This window comes from Thermobia domestica, chromosome 15 (genome assembly GCF_964235325.1).
Source record: "Thermobia domestica chromosome 15, izTheDome1.hap1.1, whole genome shotgun sequence".
Taxonomy (NCBI): domain Eukaryota; kingdom Metazoa; phylum Arthropoda; class Insecta; order Zygentoma; family Lepismatidae; genus Thermobia; species Thermobia domestica.
Genome location: NC_137468.1, coordinates 173111377 through 173130458, shown reverse-complemented (window position 1 = coordinate 173130458; position 19082 = coordinate 173111377). Strand labels below are relative to the sequence as shown.

Sequence of the window (19082 nt, the reverse complement as noted above, 5' to 3'; positions counted from 1 at the left end):
TGTAGCTCTTGTTTTATTTTATCTATTTAATTATTTTGATGTCAGCCTTTTATTACAGACAATCCGTGATTGAGCAGACATTTGCATCGTGACTGGGATAAATGGTCTTGCTACTGACGTCCCTATTAATCCTTCACCAAATCAATCACTCAATCAAAATTTATCCCTTCATTACTTTGTGGTTTATTTTCGATATGCATCTTAAAATGACGCTAAAATGCATTTAAATACATACATTTTTAATTGTATTTTTTTTATTTTCAGGTGGATAAATTTCTGGAAAAGCTTTCCGCGTTAACAAAAGAAGACGAGCAAACACATCATTTGAAGACTATCGCGAAAAGGTAACACACTACCCCTAGTGTAATACTCTTGATTCACGATAACTGATGCGATTTTCATATAACTGTTTGAAAGTGAAACATGTTCAATTATAGAAGCAGTCTCAGTCAACATGTACATTTACAGTAATATTCAAAAATATTCGTCTTTTTTTTTTTTTTTTTTTTTTTTTTTTTTTTTTTTTTTTCAGCACCAAGCTTTATGTGACACTTTGACTTACAGGTGTAGTCGAATTCGATTTTTGGTAAGAGTATTGAGTTATAGTATAAACGAACATCAATTACCCGCGTCGATGGGTTAAAAAAAAAAAAAAAAAAAAAAAAGTAGCATGTTCCGTTAGTCAGTCAATTTTTACTATTACTGAAGGCGTTCTGATATCGGTCATTTTTAATCATTTTTATATTTCTCTTCCCTCCTCCTCGACCATATTGCGTGGCTGAAGTTAGATTTAAACGGCATCGGAAGTGTCACTGTTCATCACAGGGACCCCGAAAACTATGGATTCAACACTAATATAGCTCAATTTCAATTTTATATATATATATATATATATATATAGGGGCGGATCCAGGATATAGTCAAGGTAGGGGCTGAACCATATTTTGCCGTTTTATCCAGTGTAAAGCAGGATTGAAGCCCATTTTATCCAGTGTATATCTGAGCGTCAAGGGGGGGCTATAGCCCCCCTTGGATCCGCCACTGTATATATATATCCCCTCTCCTCCCCCATATTGCGAGACACGGCATCAGAAGTGTCATTGTTCATCGTAGCGACCCCGAAAACTATGGATTCGACACTAATATTGGTAATTTCGATTATTTTTATGTATCTCCTCTTCCAAGTTGCGGTCCTGACTTTGGATTTAAATGGGGGGGGGGAGGGTCACTGTTGATCTCAGCGACTCCGGAAACTATAGATTCGACAAGAATATAGATCACTTTCGATCATCTTTAAATGTCTCTCCCCCTCCCTCTTCGCTAAGTTGCATCGTCAAAGTGATACGATAAAAACTATCTCAGGTTCGAACCTCATCTATGTTGAAAATTTGATCGAGATCGGTTGGGTGGTTCAAGAGATTAAGAGTCACAAACATAGTCACTTTCAGTTTTGTAATATAGATTAGTAATGGGTTATTCGTCAATTTTCATAATTAGCAACAAAGTGGACACAACAGTCTCTCTTAGCATGTTGTGAAATCATGTTCTGTCTTTCGTTGGTTGGTTGGCATAAGTTATTTTCTCTATTGGAGGAGTGAGAGAAAAGGGAAGAAACTCAATTCGCTGGGAACATTTTAAGTTTACAGATTGTTTGGAAGATAAAAATGGAGATGAATTATCGAACATGTGAATTTTGGAAGATATTCTCTCATTCTTTTAGCAGATATGTTTACTATTGCGATCACCATTTGATATTTTACGTAATTAAGCTTAAAGATATTTGGAATTATTTTGCTCTATCCATCACGACTCTGGAACTTACTATAGGAATAACTAACACCTTTCTAACCAGAGTATATACAGTTATTTATTGAAACTAAAATGAAGTGTAACAGTTTCGACAACTTTACGTTATCGTCGTCAGACACTAACTGAAACTTCCAGTGGAGCGGATAATAAAGATTGTTGCTCGTGTATGGGGTTTTGTGTGTCAATTTAGTATATGTGGTACTGTACTTAAGTATGTTTTCCATGATACGTGTTCTCAGTTAGTATCTGATGAAGATAATATTAAGTTGTCGAAACTGTTACACTTCAGTTTAGTTTCAATAAATAACTGTACATACTGTAGTCAGAAAAGTGTCAGTTATTCCGAAATTATTTTACATTATATATATTTTATTTATATTTCAGATGCTATGTGTTTTGGTGAAACAAAAATTATATATTGAAAGGAAGTGTTCGAAAAATTTTGGAAACAAATTTAGTAAAATAGTTTGTGTGTTTATATATAAAACGTGGAGTCATTTTAATTCGAAATCCAAGGAGGGACAAAAAGAGTTCAAATTACACTGAATTCGCATCATCCAAAATTATGCATTTTTAAATACATAAAATAAAGTGAACAGAACAACTATCTACAATTAATAATAATAATAATAATAATAATAATAATAATAATAATAATAATAAAAAGTTCCACGTGTTTCAACACCACGTGCTAGTTGTAAACACTTCAGACGACAGCCACGATGATGATGTCAACCATCACCAGTGATCGGAAAATAAAAATTCAAGCAGTCATCAAATTTCTGCATAAAACAAACCGCAAAACACATTAATCTCCACCGATTAATCAAACCACCAATTTTGTAAGATGCCTGATCATTGAGAACTCCCTAACTCCCTCTCTAAAACACCTTGTCATTAAAATGTACCTATCCTGTATTAATTAAAATGTTCCTATCCTACATGCCCTAAAACACATAGTCATTAAGCTCCTATATTCACCAACAAATCACCAAGTTATTTAAAAAACTTGTACTTATTTGTAATATTTATTATTACTAGCTGCACCTGCGCTCTCTACACAGCGCATCATTCGCATATGAGCATAAATCTCCTTCTCATTCCTCACAACATATGTACATGTCCCTTTACAGACACAAGTGAAAGACGTCTTAATTAAAAAAAAAAAAAAAAAAAAAATCGGCAAGGGATATCATAAAGGGCAGATTTTTTTGATTATTTTTTCTCAATATCTCGCACCGTTTGCAAGATTTGAGCCTACTTCCGGTTGGGGTTTCTAATTTATGTATGACCAGTGTTTTCTTCCTTCTTGCATGCAGTATGTAATAAGCAAATACATTACATACGGTGCACAATTAATTATAATGTCAGTTATATATGGTGTTCATTGGGAAAACACTCAAAAAATAAAGATTTATCTTAAGACAAGAGAAATGGTTATCCTTCCTTTTTCACTATTATTTGGCCATGGAACAAACGCCTGAGACATATACAACCCCAATATACAACATTGTGGTGTTGGAATGTGTAACACACAGGATATGATGCTTTCTTTTTAATTTCAACGCTTCCAGCGTACCCTTAAAAAATGTAATAAATAATGGCCGTGTTTTTTAAAAAAATATTCAATTAGAACTGGACAATCTACTCAAAATTTCCAGTCGATCGGTGAAAACGTAATATTTCTAGGTCCTGTAGTTTCCGAGATCTCATTGTCGAAAAAAAGGCCACAAACATATAAACATAGTTTAAAAGAACTCGGAAGATGGAAGCACAACTCACATGTATTGATTTTAGAGAAGGCTTATTAAAATACAAAGGCTTTGAACAATAATTTTATAACATAAACTTTATGAAAAAGATATAGTTAACTAATTTAGACTATTTAAAGTACAAATACTTAAAATATTTGTCTCTTTTAAACGTGAAATCACACATAACCGTAAATGAAAGATTTCAAAGCTAAAGTTATAGGTTGGAGCTCAGGCGCTTTTAATTGCTATTGTAGCATTTTAATAGATAGTTTGTATACAAAAAACTTTTATAATAAAAGGTAATTAAAAAACCCAATTTCCCGTGTACCATCTTTTAATTCTACCCTAAAGGACAAAAATCATTACAATTTACAATAGACCTTACCATTTAAGAAGCATATTATTTTCGTGACACAGTACAACAAACAAGCCAACGACATTTACTTGCACACAAATTCAGTTACGCGTACCATGGAAAACATACTTAAGTACAGTACCTCATATACTGAATTAACACACACAACCACATTCACGAGCAACAATCTTAATTCTGTTCTTACTTGGAGAAGTTCGTTATCTTAATTTGGTTTGATTTGATTGCTTTGCACGGCCAACAAAATCTTAAGCTTCATTTATTGCGTGGAATACGTTATTAGTTATATTTGGTTTAAATTCAGTAATTCCTCTTAAAATTTTCGACCATTTTCAAAACCTTCAGATGAGGTTGGCACACGCTGTTCTTTATTTTATAGCCTATCTTGTCTTCATCTTCTTTGTCAACACCAGATGAATGTGTTTTTGTCAATCTCCTCTACGATTAGCTCTGGATAACTGAAAATCAGTTGAAACTGCATTCTTCTTTTTGCAGTCTTTCCAACACTAAAATTTCCTGTATTGTATTTCTTCGAATTATCCAAACAGGAAGTTCAAAATTTCGAATTACTCATCATTGTTTTTATCATCTTTTTATCATTGATTTCTGTCACAGTTCTCAAGTGGAATTTACTTCTGTTCAAGAAACCAAAAGTCTGCTGTATATTTAGACACGATTTGGTTTTTAAGTGACCAACACAGATTATATGTAAATAGAAGAATGGAGAGTATATAAATGTTAAGACTGGAGTGAACAGAAAGGCAAGTGGATATATTGTCCGTTTCAAAACATAAGAGCCTCAACTAGACCCTTGTTAGGACGGTGGTGATGGATGTTGCTAGATTGCCGATGTCATTAGGTAGAAAAAGAAACTAGAAAAATATAAGGAAAACAATTGAGAAATAAAGATATAATGTTATTACTTTTTGTGATAAATAAAAGAAATCTGGAGAAAATGGGTTGTTGGCAATATCTTTTCTTCTTATTAACCAAGGGTTGCCTATTGTTTTCGTAGATTTATGGCCTGTTAACAGAACCGTGTGGATGTTCTGTGCATTTCCAGGAATCAAGGTTCCCATATTTTGGAACCTTGTATATTTATTATTACTTTAGTTTACCGCCCCTTTTCAGCATCAAGGCTATATGAGACGCGAATCTACAGCTTAACATGGTATCTGAACCACATGAGGTCCTACCGGCAATCAAAGGTACGTACAGTAACTAGATAGGCATGAGAGAACTCTGATATGCTTTTCGTGTTACTAATTATTATTGTTCCAAGATGCAGTGTCAACGGAAAATTATTGAGCACTTACATTTGTTGAGGTTTGCTTGTAATCAAGCCAAAGACACAGTTTGGAATGTCAATGGAAAAGATCAATAGAATATCAATGGAAATTCTGTTGTTCGAAGTGTTTTGTGTGCTTTAAAATGAAGCATCAGACTTCGATAAGGAGCAGTGAAAGGCTTATAGATACCTGTAAAGCAGTCCATAAACTCACTGAAGAGATGGACGTGAGACAATGAATAATCCTTCATTTGTATGAAAGGGTGTGTACCAATCCTTTTAAGCTGTATCGTATATTTTTATACGGTAGAATAATGTCTTCATTATTTGATTAAAAAAAGTACTAATAAAGCTTTTTACTTCGGGTCTTTGTTCTTTTTGTTTTTTCAAGCCTGGAGACGTTGTAAAACACGTTACGTATGTTTTCACGCCTTTCTGCGTCGAGACATAGGGTATGATGACGTTATAATTTGAAGGAATTTTTTGTTAGGCCTGTTTTTATTATTTTTTGACGGGCTTACTTTTGTACCTAGAAGATTCAAAATTTTGCATACACATTTAGTGCACCCTTTAGTATTTTTTTAGATTTGTTTTAGATCTCTGCGTTAACGCAGGGGGTCCAGAGGGGCCCAAACATTAAAAAAAGGAATTTTTCACCAAAAACCCTATTCCCCTCTAAAAGTCCCTTCTGGGGGACATGATAGGCCCATGTGAGTGGTACCGTTTGAAAGGCTATTCTATTGTGAAGAAAATTAGGTACAAAACATGGCTCTAGGACAGGGGCGTCATTTAAGGGGGCCAGGGAGGGGCATTTGTTCCCCCTGAGTTTGAGATTTGTATAGATTTTATCAATAGAATAGTAGTAAGTCAGTGAAAAACGCGAAATTTTACTTATATCAAGGGGTCTTGCTCCCCCCAGCTAAATTTGAAATGACGCTACTGCCCTAGGATAAATAGGAATGTCTCAGGAATTTTTTATATTACATCCGGGTCATTTGGGGCATCTGGGGCATTGTGGGAATGTTCTTAGCTCATTGGTAATTTTTTCCCGCCCTTACTATTCAAGATAGAAGCTTGCAATTTTGTACGCACATTTAGTACACCTCTTAGTATTTTTCGCTTGATTTTGAGGTCTGTGCATTAACATATGAGGGCTCCAGAAGGACTGAAAAATTGGAAAAATGTTTTTTCAGTAAAAAAATCAGATTTCTCTCAAAATTTCCCGCCTTAGGGACATGATAGGAAAATGTGGATAGTACGTTTCAAAGGCTGTTCTATTGGGAAGAGAATGAGATACAAATCATGATCCTAGGATAAATAGAAATGATGCTGCAGCTGCTTGACTGAAAGTCTATATCTAAAATTTACCTAAAAAAACAGAAAAGCTGGAATTTAAAAATGTTAAAGACCATTCGTGCACTACATCTTCTTAAGAGAAGAGAAATAGTGTCCTTTTATCTACATTGAACAATGAATTACTGATTGAGCTTTAAAAAATCTGTTATACTACAACTCAAATTACCCTCTTTAGAAATTGATTCATAAATACTTCATCCGAATAATCTCTACAGACTTCCTTGAATGCTTGCTGCGACTTTCGAACATTTAAATATTCAATGAAGCATATCGCAACGTATGTTAGAAGTACTGTGTTTTATTTACTTTTCTATCATGTGGGAAGATCACTGGTTTGTCCCTCAACGGCAAATCAAAGAGGTTATTGATCGGATTTGGTTTCAGCAAGATGGAGCACCAGTCCATTATTCTATGTCGTACAAGAATACCTGAACTAAGTCCTGTGCCTTACAAGAATATCGTAACAGATGGGTTGGACGTACTTCTTCACAATTACCAGCACCTCTGGACTGGCCTTCCCAAAGTCCCGATATTTCATCACGTAATAGTGGATTGTGGAGTTACATCAAAGAGCAAGTTGACAGTACGCGTTACCATACAACTAACGAACTGAAAGGAACTGTTCAGCATGCAATTTCCACAAGCACTCGCTCATCGCTTCGTAGAATTTCAGAACATACCTGTTATGAGAGTGATGGTGTCCACAAAGAGACACTGGATTAAAGTACTGTTTCGTCTCTTGTCATATCGAATGTTTTTGTGATCCATAACTTTACCTTATTGCAAAACAAATACATGGGAGTTGTAACAGGACTTTCTAATTATCCTGTATAATATTTTATCCCAGAAACCTGAAATAGATTGTTGTGTATGTTGTCATTAGTTACAGAAGCTGGTGAAAATAAATAAAGAAATAAAGAAAGAAAGAAAGAACAAACGTTACAGCCCAACACTTCTGATTCGCATTCCAAGTTATGCTGTGTAGCCCACATTTCATATAATCTTGTAAAAGATACGTTAAAATAGAAAAAGAAATCCAGTTCTCTTTCAGAAGCTTTATATATTTGTTGCTGAAAAGAAAGGCTACTAATATAGTCATAGATAGGAAACCCCACAGGTTTTTGCCAGAGGAAAGAAAGGGAGAGAAGAGAGACTGTCACAAACGCAGTCTCAAATACACCTTAATGCACACGTGCACATATTTCATGCAAAATAACAATTATTTACATATATCACATTAATTTACTCATGATATATAATATCGGGTGTTCTAAAAATGGTGCCCACGGACTACAGAGCACTATTCTGCAAGTTTAAATAAACCAAATTATGTATATAGAATTGTATTTCTTTCGGGTTCTCGTCAGAAGATTAAAATTGTACTATGTCACAACGTCGTAAATAATCACAGAGTAGATCTACCAATCTATTAACGAGTTACATCAATTCTTTTCAGATGGCAGTTAATGTCGATAGACGTTGATACTAGCATAAACTATTAGCGTAACAATCGATATAATTGCTTGAATCTAAAAAGTTACCTCAGTGAATTTTTTTCCCATAGCGGCTGCAGGACAGGACAGGATTTTTTCCCTATAGTTATAGATATATTGAAGTTATTGAATCATATCGAAGTTACCATATCTTGAAAATCCAGGAAAAATTCATCTCTCCTCGTTTTTGTCCAACACTGTCCAAACCATATGCATTGTTCATTTTGTTTGAGGTCTTTCTTGCAACTTACACATTAAACGTTCTTCCTGCGAAAGCGAAAAGAAAACTTTTCAAATGAAACCTGGTGTCTAAGTTCTTTGGAAAAGATACACATAAAAATGTGTAAATTAACATTTTTTTAAGTAATTCACGGTTACATCGTTAGCGAAGCAAAAAATACGAAGTTAGTGTTTTCGACGGTTTGAGGCATTTTCAAGTAAAGAAGAATTAGAAATTAAGAATCCTCAATCACTGCGTGAGGTTGAGGATACTAAGTGGCCGTGAGGGTGAGTAGGAATGAAGTTGGTGGGTACTAAGAGGTCATAAGGGTAAGTGCTAATGAGGTTGAGAGATATTGAGGCGTGAGGATGAAAGCGAATGAACCTAAGGGATACTGAGGGGACGTGAAGGTGAAGGAAGTTGAATGATGGCAAACAGGCAGTGAGGGTGAGAGGCTGAAGGGCCGTGAGGGCGAAGGCGAGTGAGGCTGAGAAGTACTGAGGAACCATGAGAGTATGTGAGGTTGTGAGGAGGATGAGGGGGAGTGAGAGCGAGTTAGATTGGGGGGGGGGCAACTTTCTGACTTGAAGTTGAGTGGTGTTTAGAGAAAGTACGTATCTTGGCTTGGAGGTCTAATAAAAATTTAAAAATAAATAAATAAATAAATAAATACAGAAGCTGTAAATTTGTTCTGATCATAATGTTAGAGTAAGAAAGGTACACGAAAAGTTGTATCGGTGAAGATGTATTATTCAGTAGATTAAACAGTAGACAAAATGTACCTTAGTATTTGCTTATGACTTCCAAAACATTCATCCATGACTTGTTTCTGTGTTATTTACTCATCGAGGTACAATAATATGATAAAAGAGGATATATTTTTTCATAAACCATATCATTAGGTGTCACAAGTTTCTGTGGTTTCTGCGGTATGTGTGATATAAGTATTAAACTTTTCGGAATCAGCATTTAGTGTTTCTTAAGCTGTTTTGTTCCCTCAGCGATGATACAGCTTTTAAACCGAGAGTTTGTTTTATTAGGTATCTCAACATTCCAGCTGTAATACTTTGTAAACATTAATATATCAGGTTCGTACCAAGATTGTGTTATTTCCAGTTACCTCCAACTGTTCTTATTTTTAAAGCGATATATTTCCGTCATCTTCATCTATTACTTTTGTTCACACCGTTTCAATATTGTTTTAATACTATCAAAAGCTTTCGAGAAGCCCTTTTGAGGATTTCAGGTATTAAATATTTGAAAGTATAATTTCTGGACGCAAAGCACCTTTTCAACAATGAATCTTTCCGCATTGGAAATAACCAGAAACTACTGCTGGAAGATCTGGTGAGTAAGATTGGTATATATATATATATAAAAAGACTTCAGTGTTCTTACTGTATGTATCACTGAATATATGTCACAGTTTCACACTAGAGACGATGCATTGCTCATTAGAGAACAAATTCTGAGTGAAAAGCGTTTGACAGTGTTGCTGCATCGCATTAAATATCCACAAGTTAAATAATATATTACCCAGTAATCTCTAGCTGTCCCATTGATACAGAATTGTCTAGAATTAGTGACTTTTGTTCGAGAATATGACGAGATTCGAAAAGATCTTGCGAACTTCTTAAGGTACATACACAAAGGACACAATTTTTTTGCTTTCAGAATGTCTGTGCCGACTAGCGCTGTCAGCTTGGAGAATGACTGCATGTTTGTAAATAGAGCATCTCGCTGAAAAAGAAGGTTCAGATTTACCGACGCTTAGAATCGGCACCGATAAGTTTGCCGAAATAAAATTTTAATTCTTGCTCATTGGTGGTGGTTGTCTGTACGATGCGATATAAAATTAACGTTGAGGATTTAATTGAAGCTATTTTTTAATGTGCCTGTATGTGCTAAGAAAAACAAATACTAACATAACAGACATGTAATTGACAAATGCTGAAAAGAAATGACTGTAGAACTGAAGGAGGAAGATGAGTAAATATTGATTACAATTTGCTGTATCATTACTATGTTTATTACTCTTGTTATTATAATTTTCCTTGTACTTCAGGCCCACTGTCCTTTATAATGCAGAAGGTTATTTGAAAAATATGTTGAATGATGTTCTACTTCACCAAGAATGTAATTTAAATTCATTGTGGTACACTGAAAAAAAAAAAAAACTTCATTTACTTTCAGTTAAACAACCGTGGTATGATACTCACCATGTTTTTTCCTTATTTTCATTTCTTGCATGGATACCAACTGCTTTCTTTTGTGAGTTTTAATATGGCGCGGTCAGGGCCATATTTAACATTTTTACTACCTCGCACCATTAAAAAATGTCATTACAAAAGCCGGTGTAGAAAATTTTAGAGAATGAAGTTAATAATCAAAATGAAAATGAAAAAAATATGTAAAATAAACGTAAAAATCCTGTCCTAATCCATATGCGCGTGCACAATAAATTGCTGAAATTTCCAATATTGGCATATGAAAAAGAAAGAGAACTACTACTAGAAATTTGTCGCTTCCACTCATGCCCCACGTTGGTACATGCGTAAATAGAGTTGAGTTCAGGTGATCTTGAATTTAACGTTCATTTCAGCAGCGTGGCTATATGAGACGGGACCTACTGATTAACGTGGACTCTGAACCACTTGAACTCCCGCCGGAAATCGAACCTGGGTCACCCATAACATGCATAAATAGAGCTCTAAGCATTATCAAGAAGGTAAAACTCGTAACCCGATGAGTTAGTCGCCTTTCATGTAATTACCTGGTTTTTGCCTACCATACGCATTCTTTGTGTTCAGTAGACGACGCGGACCTGCACAGGTAGTCTGCTCCGATAGTCGAAGGCACGTTCTTTGTTTCCTTTGTGTTCGTGCCCTTAAGTGGTAGCGAAGAGGAATTTTCCTACTACTGTCTCGACAGCTTTTCAAGTGTTTAACCATTCCTGATAACAGACTCGAACAATTGCCAATTGATTGCACAACTTCTTTCTAAAAATAACTAGTAATTATCGTGCGGAAGGCGTTCTTCTCTTCGGTCAGCTGTCGATGAGTACATTTGAACTGACTTTTGATACTGTAAGAAGTGTTACATAGTCCTTTCCACGGTGTCATGACAGAATCCTGTACCGTGCTTTCTGTTCTCCATGACCAGGGCCTCCATCTGCAGTCGTAGCTTCCAAACCTTCGTACATCTTGGGTTTCATTCCCAGCCGTCTTCAATTAATAAAATCACATCTGAGCAGCATTATCAGCAACAGTACTGTTCCCACAAATATGTCAACTGGCGATGAATATCAACCGATTTCTCTGCATGTAATCATATAAATATTTTTGTCACTTCACATTGCCCTTCCTTTCAACGCAGTGTGATATAACAACTTTTCTTCACAGAGGAACCTACAAAAGGTGCTTATTATTAGAAGCTTTAAATTTGACACAATTATACGTTAAAATTCTAAAGTCAATTCACAGTATGTTCACAAATGTATGGGCGTCACTTTAAGGATAAAACAAACAGCAGTACATACAATCTGCTACTTTACAATGTTTACATGTATCATATAAAGTTGATAAATAAATAAATTATTCCAGCAAAATAAAAATAAATAAATTAATAAAGTCTTTTTCTTCCTCACCTCAACCGTAGGTCGTTGGACAACATGCTCTCGTTAGAGAGAGCTGTTTTATACTTCGATAAGGTCTCTTTTTCGTAACTGCATCTAGATATTCTATCCTTGGTCTTCCTCTTCCTGGTGTCCCTTATACCGTTCCTTCTATCAACACGGTGATCCAATCGGAGTTCCATGGCCAAGCATACTCTCTCTTCTTTCTCCTGTTATCTTCATGATCTGTCGTCCTTCATTAGCTTCCTTTAGTACGTCTTCATTCCTTTTCCTTTCGGTCCATGATATGTTCAGCATTCTGCTCCAACACCACATTTTAAATGCTTCCAGCTTGGATATTTCAGCTTTTCTCAATGTCCACGTCTCTGATCCTTAAAGCGCCATGCTCCATACCAGTGTCTTAATAAATCATTTACGAACATCCAACAACACATTTCTTGATATTAGCAGTCCTCTTTTCCTGTTGAATGCTTGTTTAGCCTGCTCTATTCTGGAACTTACGTCTTTTTCATTTCTTCCGTCCGAGGATATCAGACTTCCTAAATAGGGGAACGGTCTTAACTGCAAATAATTGCAACGAACGACACACCTAGGTACTTTCTTTCACCATAAAAATTCATATTTTTCGATTTTCTCGAAACTTACGCAACCGAGTCTATGCTCAAGCATGGTATTTTCTTCAGATCGATATGATTTTTTGACGAAGATACATCCCTTCTTTGGAAAATATTTTACTTCAATAGAAATTAGTTTTTTTCTTTTTTTTTAAAGCAGTATCTCATTAACTATTCTATGTGCTGTCGTTTTGGTAGTATAATAACGAAGAGGTTGACGAGATTATACTTGAGTATCAGTTTCTTCTTAATAGATGGCTTGTTCTTGTACAATCAGTGGCAAAAGTTCTTTCCGTTTGGTAAAATTTATTTTGGTAATAACGATAGCATGGCTGGAACACAGAAAACAATTTATTTTTTTTAATTTACTGAAAACTGTACACAAATTGTCCTTCCATTCTGACGTTATTTACGAAACTACTTTCATCAAACGGAACGAACGTTTGTCGCTGACTGTACAGCATCAATTTTTAGGTTTACAAAATAACTAGGTTTTCTCGAAAACTACGCATGAGATTTTACACTGATCTATATCATTTTGTTCAGCTCTGAGATCTATCGATTTTATATATGTTTGATTCCTAGACAATATGTTTTTTCCATTAAATCCTAATAATGTTGTAGGATTTATTAATTTTGAACCGAGCTTATGTTAACATTCACTCCTGCTTTGTAGTCAGAAAAGCTTTTGAGCTTGAATAGCAGCCAGTTATCTCGACAGATGTTTCTCCCAGTGTTGGGTAAGTTACTTGTAAAAATGTAACGCTTTATAAATAACTTTACTTTCCCTTAAAATGTAACGCGTTATTAACACGTTATTTGCCCCCAGAAAAGTAACTGTTACCATACTTCGAAAGTAACGCATTACTTTTAGGTTCGAAACTTTCAATAAATATCTATCTATTAAAATGCTACAATAGCAATTAATATACTCACTTTAATATTCGGTTTTTCATGTTTCAGTGTGTAAGTGGTGAAATTGCACATTTAAATATGAACTCAACGCTACTGCCTTTCACTTCCTTTCTTTTAATCATTGTTAACTGTTATAAATTAAAGTGTAAATTATGTTCAGTGGCTGTATATGGAAGTTTTAAGTAATCAACGCATATCGTAAAATGTTATTGTAAATATTATTATAAATGACTAGACTTCTTTCTTTCAGGTCTACGGGAAATGATTTGAAAATGATTGTAAGATTGGTGAAACATGATCTTCGCATTGGAGCTGGTCCTAAACACATGTAAGCTAATTTTATCTTTCACCTTGTTGCTTCCATATTTGTAAGCTGTATTTTCTGTGGTTTCGACTAACAACCAGAGCGCCAACTCAAATGTATATTTTTATTTTCTACTTTTATTATTATTAGTAGTAGGAGGAGGAGGAGTAGGAGTAGTGGTGGTGGTGGTTGGTTTAAACCAGCTGTTTTCTTTTGTTTCAAAAAAAAAAAAAAAAAACAATTTGTTTAAACCAAAAACCGAAAAATGTTCGTAAAAGTGTAAGTGTTCGTAATATCTTGATGAACACACATTTGTGGGTTATCACATTTCACCCCCGTATGTTATTCGTATTATATTCAGACCTAAATTTCCCATTCAGTACTCAAAGAGATTATGCTTCAAAAGCAACTTTTGTTCTTTTTATAAATTTATGAATGTTTCTGTGATTTTTTTTTAATAGTTTTTGTTATGCAATTGCTATCAAAGAAAAATTCTAATTATTGTTTCGTTTTAATAGTTTACTATTGATAAAATACATCGAAATACCGTACTTTTTTGTAAGGAGAGTCATACAAACCCTACAAGAGGCATTTATTGAAATCAAAAGTATCTTTGGTATCTATTTATATGTAAATGCTCAGAGCCAAAGTGGATTCAAATAATTCGTATCTTTACTCACTTTTCTTACTGATATGCAAATTAAGTCACTGTATTTCTTTAACTTGGACTAATGAAAGTCGTAATGAACTAACTTGGAGTAAATTAGTTCTTCTGTACTCTGTAGTTCAAATGGAGGACAATTTCTCTTGGATGTAAACCGAGAAGCAGTTTGGATTCTGCTTTAAGCTTATATGACCCCTTCCAGCATAATTCCGTTGTTGTATAATAACACCAAAGTGAAACAAACTTATTTCTGTCCATATGTAATGTAAATACATAGTGCAAATTATTTAAACAGAAAAAAACGGGTTTAAACGAAAAAACAGGTTTTTTTTTTCAATAAACAGTGGTGCCCACCCCCCCTCATGTCCATGACGCACCCCCCCCCTCAATCGTCTATCCGAAGGTGTTCTTCCATGAAAAAAAAAACCTTTTCGATTAATTTTTACACACCCTCAAATATATTTATATAGATTTTTAACCCCCCCAATATTTCAATGACGCAGTTTGCGTCATAGCCCCCCCTTGTGGGCACCCCTGCAATAAAAACAATGGTTTTTGCCAATCCTAAGTAGTAGTAAGAAGAAAAAGAAATGACGCTGTTACTACTATCTATAACTATTACTATTGTTCTCACACTGCAATGAAATATATGTTGACTCATAACGTCTGCAATTTTATTGCCATGGTGACAAGCAAGAACATCAGAGATACGAACAAAATTGCATGAAATGATACTGCGTGCTTATATTACATGACCCTATACAGGGTGTTACGAAAATGTGTCATAATATTCAGTGGTGCTCACCCCCCCCCCCTCATGTCCATGACGCACCCCCCTCCTCAATTGCCTATCCGTAGGTGTTCTTCCATGAAAAAAAAATCTTTTCGATTAATTTTTACACCCTCTCAAACATATTTATATAGATTTTTAACCCCCCAAATATTTCAATGACGCAGTTTGCGTCATAGCCCCCCCCTTGTGGGCACCCCTGTAATATTTTGGGAATAGATTCTACATTTCAAAATAAGAAAAAGAAGTTCATATGGACCTGTGCTCAAACATGGATAGTTTTGGAGTTCTAGAAACGTGAAACAAGTTAACTTTAAAAGTTCATTAGCTCTACTACTATGGAACCTATCGTAGTTGGGTCAAGACATCACTGAGGAATTGGTATGTGAACTATCCAAATATCCATGTTTAAGAATGCTCTAGTACTTGTACACAAATTTTTAGAGAGGTGGGTGGAGAGTGATCAAGTACCTCCAAACAGCCTTTCTAAAAATGATTGTGCAAGTACCAGAGGTTCTGAAAGATGGATATTTGAATAGTTCACACACTATGGTGTTATATTTTGGGGGAATTCGAGAATAAGTGCTAGTACATTCCGAATACAGAAAAAAATATATTAGAATAATGTTTAGTATGCCTGAACGATCCTCATGTAAAAATGTTTTTAAAAAATATAAATTGACATTACCTAGTTTATATATCGCACAATTATGTATGTAATCGAACACAAGGATCTATTCACATTAGCTAATACAATTCACTCATACAATACTAGGCAGAATTGTAATATGTATATTATCCAGCAGAACTATGCAAATTTTAGCAAAACTGTATATATGAATTGTATAAAATTATATAACAAATTACCAACAAAGTATAAGGACATTAACGAAAAACGGATATTCAGAAATACTCTGTTAGAATTATTATTAGAAAAAAGCTATTACTCTGTGGAAACATATCTTACTGATAACACATAGAGAATGTAAACCAAATCTGACAACTGTAATGCTTAATTGAGGATTGTCCTCATATTGTAAGCTATGAACAGGCAAATAAATATGAATATGACTATTTCCTCAGTGATGTCTTGACCCAACTACGATCGGTCCTATACTAGTGGAACTATGGACCTTTAAAGTTCATTTTTTCGCGTTTTCGTCTGCACCTTATAACTACGAAACTACACATTTCCGACCACAGGTCCATATGAACTTGTTTTCGTGTTTTGATGTGAGGAATCTTATTCTCAAAATATTGTGAAAAACTTTTGTAACACCCTGTGTAATATCAACATAGGTGAAATGACATATGAACTTTCCTTCCTGCTTTTGTAATATTAGGTTGCCTAAAAATATATTGCGCCTTTTAAGGCTAAAACGAGAATACATTTATTGTTATTTGAAAATTATGAAACCACCTGTGCACAGTTTTGTTCGGTAGCCTTCTGCAATTTTTCCGGTAACATTATAATTCCGTTCCTATAGAATTTCTGGTGTTTCAGGTCAGAAAACTGTGACACGTAGTTTTCACAGACCTCTTTTGAAACTAACTGAACACCATTTAAGAAGGTCTGCAGAAACTGAAACAAGTGATAGTCTAACAGTGCCAGATCCCAACTATTCAGTGGATCCATTGAAATCTCCCAACTAAGTTCTCCCAGTTTCAACGGGCGTTAAAGATGTATGCAGTACGCTGTTGTCAGCGTAGTATACGACACCTTTTCTGATGACCAGTTCCGTCTGTTTCTTTTAAATTGATCAATACATTCGCACTAGAGACTTTCTGTTTCAAGTGTGCCTCTGCTGGCGCTGCTGTTGGTATGTTTTCCTCGTCCCTCCCTCGAAAGAGGAGGGGCAAATGGCTGTGGCCAACATCCATCAGTAGTTGGATGGAGACACGATTGCCATATTGAATTAGTATTGCACCGGCTTCGTTGTGGACTGTCTTGTTAGCCATTCTAAATAGACTACGATCTTCACTCGCCAAGATCACATGATTGAATGACAAATTGGCAACACAGCCTAGGTTATTCATTTCTCTCCCTAAAGGAAAAGGAATGATTCCTCTGTAAGGGGGCGGCGGGGATGGAGCCGAAGTATGTTTCACATATTTTCTGAGGGCATACTTGAAATAGTAAGGCTCTAATTGTCAACAGTACAGGCCCGAGTGTATTGTTCTGCCTTCAGCAGCAGCTCGTAACGCATAATGCCATTCCAATCATATCAAATGAACAACATAACCTTCCTAGGTATCGTGTGGGCTATGACACTGTGTTCAAATGTTTTTGAGTCAGATTATGTGCCATCTAAACATCATGTTTCTTTTTGTAGAAAGCTTTCTTCAAATAGTTTACACTGTTTCGTGATGGATCTTTAGTTCTTTAGCGATGTCATGACTACTTACCACATATTTTGGTCGACTTTTGCCAGAATATCCTCCACGTTTGATGTGTTTGGTCGCTCACTGCAAGGAGCATCTTGAACATCAAAGTTTCCAAACAAAAGTGACTTAACCATCTTTTGTCTATTGCTTTTCGTAACGTATCTTACCCATAAACACCACAAATTTCTTATGGTGTCAAAAATGTAGCGCAGTTTCGCTTGAATTTTACACTTCGTCACGTATAATATGCTACGCCTGATTATAAGAAATCCAACTCTCTTTGTACATCTATAAGCTTCAACTGTCAGGTATCAAATGACATTAGGCCTGGCCCGCTACAACTCAGACCTTGAGATTTGAAACACTGGCACCATCTCATGCGCAAAAGGCATGACTGACGTGATATGAGGGCCTTGGGCGCACATAGTGGTAAGCGCCACTCGCAGTGAAATTAGGTTTTAGGTGGAATGGGCTGTGGTCGAACCACAGAAGAGTATGTAGGTAGTTTAATTTCGAAAATGTACGTGCAGATGGCAGGGGAGGCTTGTTTGGTATGTGTCATTGCATTGAATTGCATGAGAATGGTCAGACTTCTTTACGACTTTACTTGAGGTTGGAGAACTTTCTCGTGGCTAAATAGTTAAGATACGCGCCTTTGGTGTGGGAAACCCGGGCTCGATTCCCTGCGCGAGCTCATGTGGTTCGGATCCCACGTTTAGATGTAGGATATAACCTTGTTTCCTCATATAACCTCGTTGCTGCAAGGAACGCTAAATTCAAATCAAGTAAATCTTTAAAAATCAAAGTTAGAAAATGTGACATACTATTATATTCGCCCGAGGTGCTTATATAGGTCTCTAAGCATTACATATATTTTAGAGATGTTTAACGTCCTCATGCCGTTAGCGTCGGTGGACCACTGATGGGCAACTAGTGACATGTCGCCAAAAGTTGGCGGCCCTGCAGCGACGATCCGCAGTGGCCCCACTTCCGTTTTGAAAATTATACCAGCAGCGGCAGAGATGGGACGGAACGCTAATGAACCACAAAATTATTCCCCCAAAATACGTTAAATCGCCTATATGCACAATTTGTTTACATTAAGGTGAGTTTAAAAACATTTTTAAAAACTTTTAAACAGCTTGTAGAGAGAGAAATCGTTGAAGTCTTTTTAATATGGCTAATCAGAGTGCTCCTTTAATCGTGTATAATTGACGATAACTGCTTGGAATCAGATCAAATGCATTTGCCATGTAATTTTATAACAAACTGGCAAGCGTCTATTTACTTTATTTCATAGTTCTCCCATATTCACTTTCTAATGATCGGCGACAGTTGCCATCTAAATTCATACAATTATACGCATAAATTTCAAGATTTTTTTACTTCATGTAAAGGTAGGAGTTACTATTGACCTCTGGAACTCAAGTATTGTTCTTATAGGAACAATTCTTCAGGACAAAATAATATATAGTAATAACCG

General features: G+C 35.5%; 1 protein-coding gene across 4 annotated transcripts in view; it reads left to right on the top strand.

Moving 5' to 3' along the window:
- Positions 1-19082, top strand: part of LOC145671370 (DNA ligase 3-like) — a 965078-nt gene that overhangs the window by 631695 nt on the left and 314301 nt on the right. For all 4 annotated transcript variants that reach the window (XM_081740441.1, XM_081740438.1, XM_081740439.1 and 1 more), the window contains exons 6-7: positions 265-344; positions 13707-13784. In XM_081740441.1, coding sequence (XP_081596567.1) covers positions 265-344; positions 13707-13784 — 158 coding nt within the window. The remainder of the gene's footprint in view (positions 1-264; positions 345-13706; positions 13785-19082) is intronic.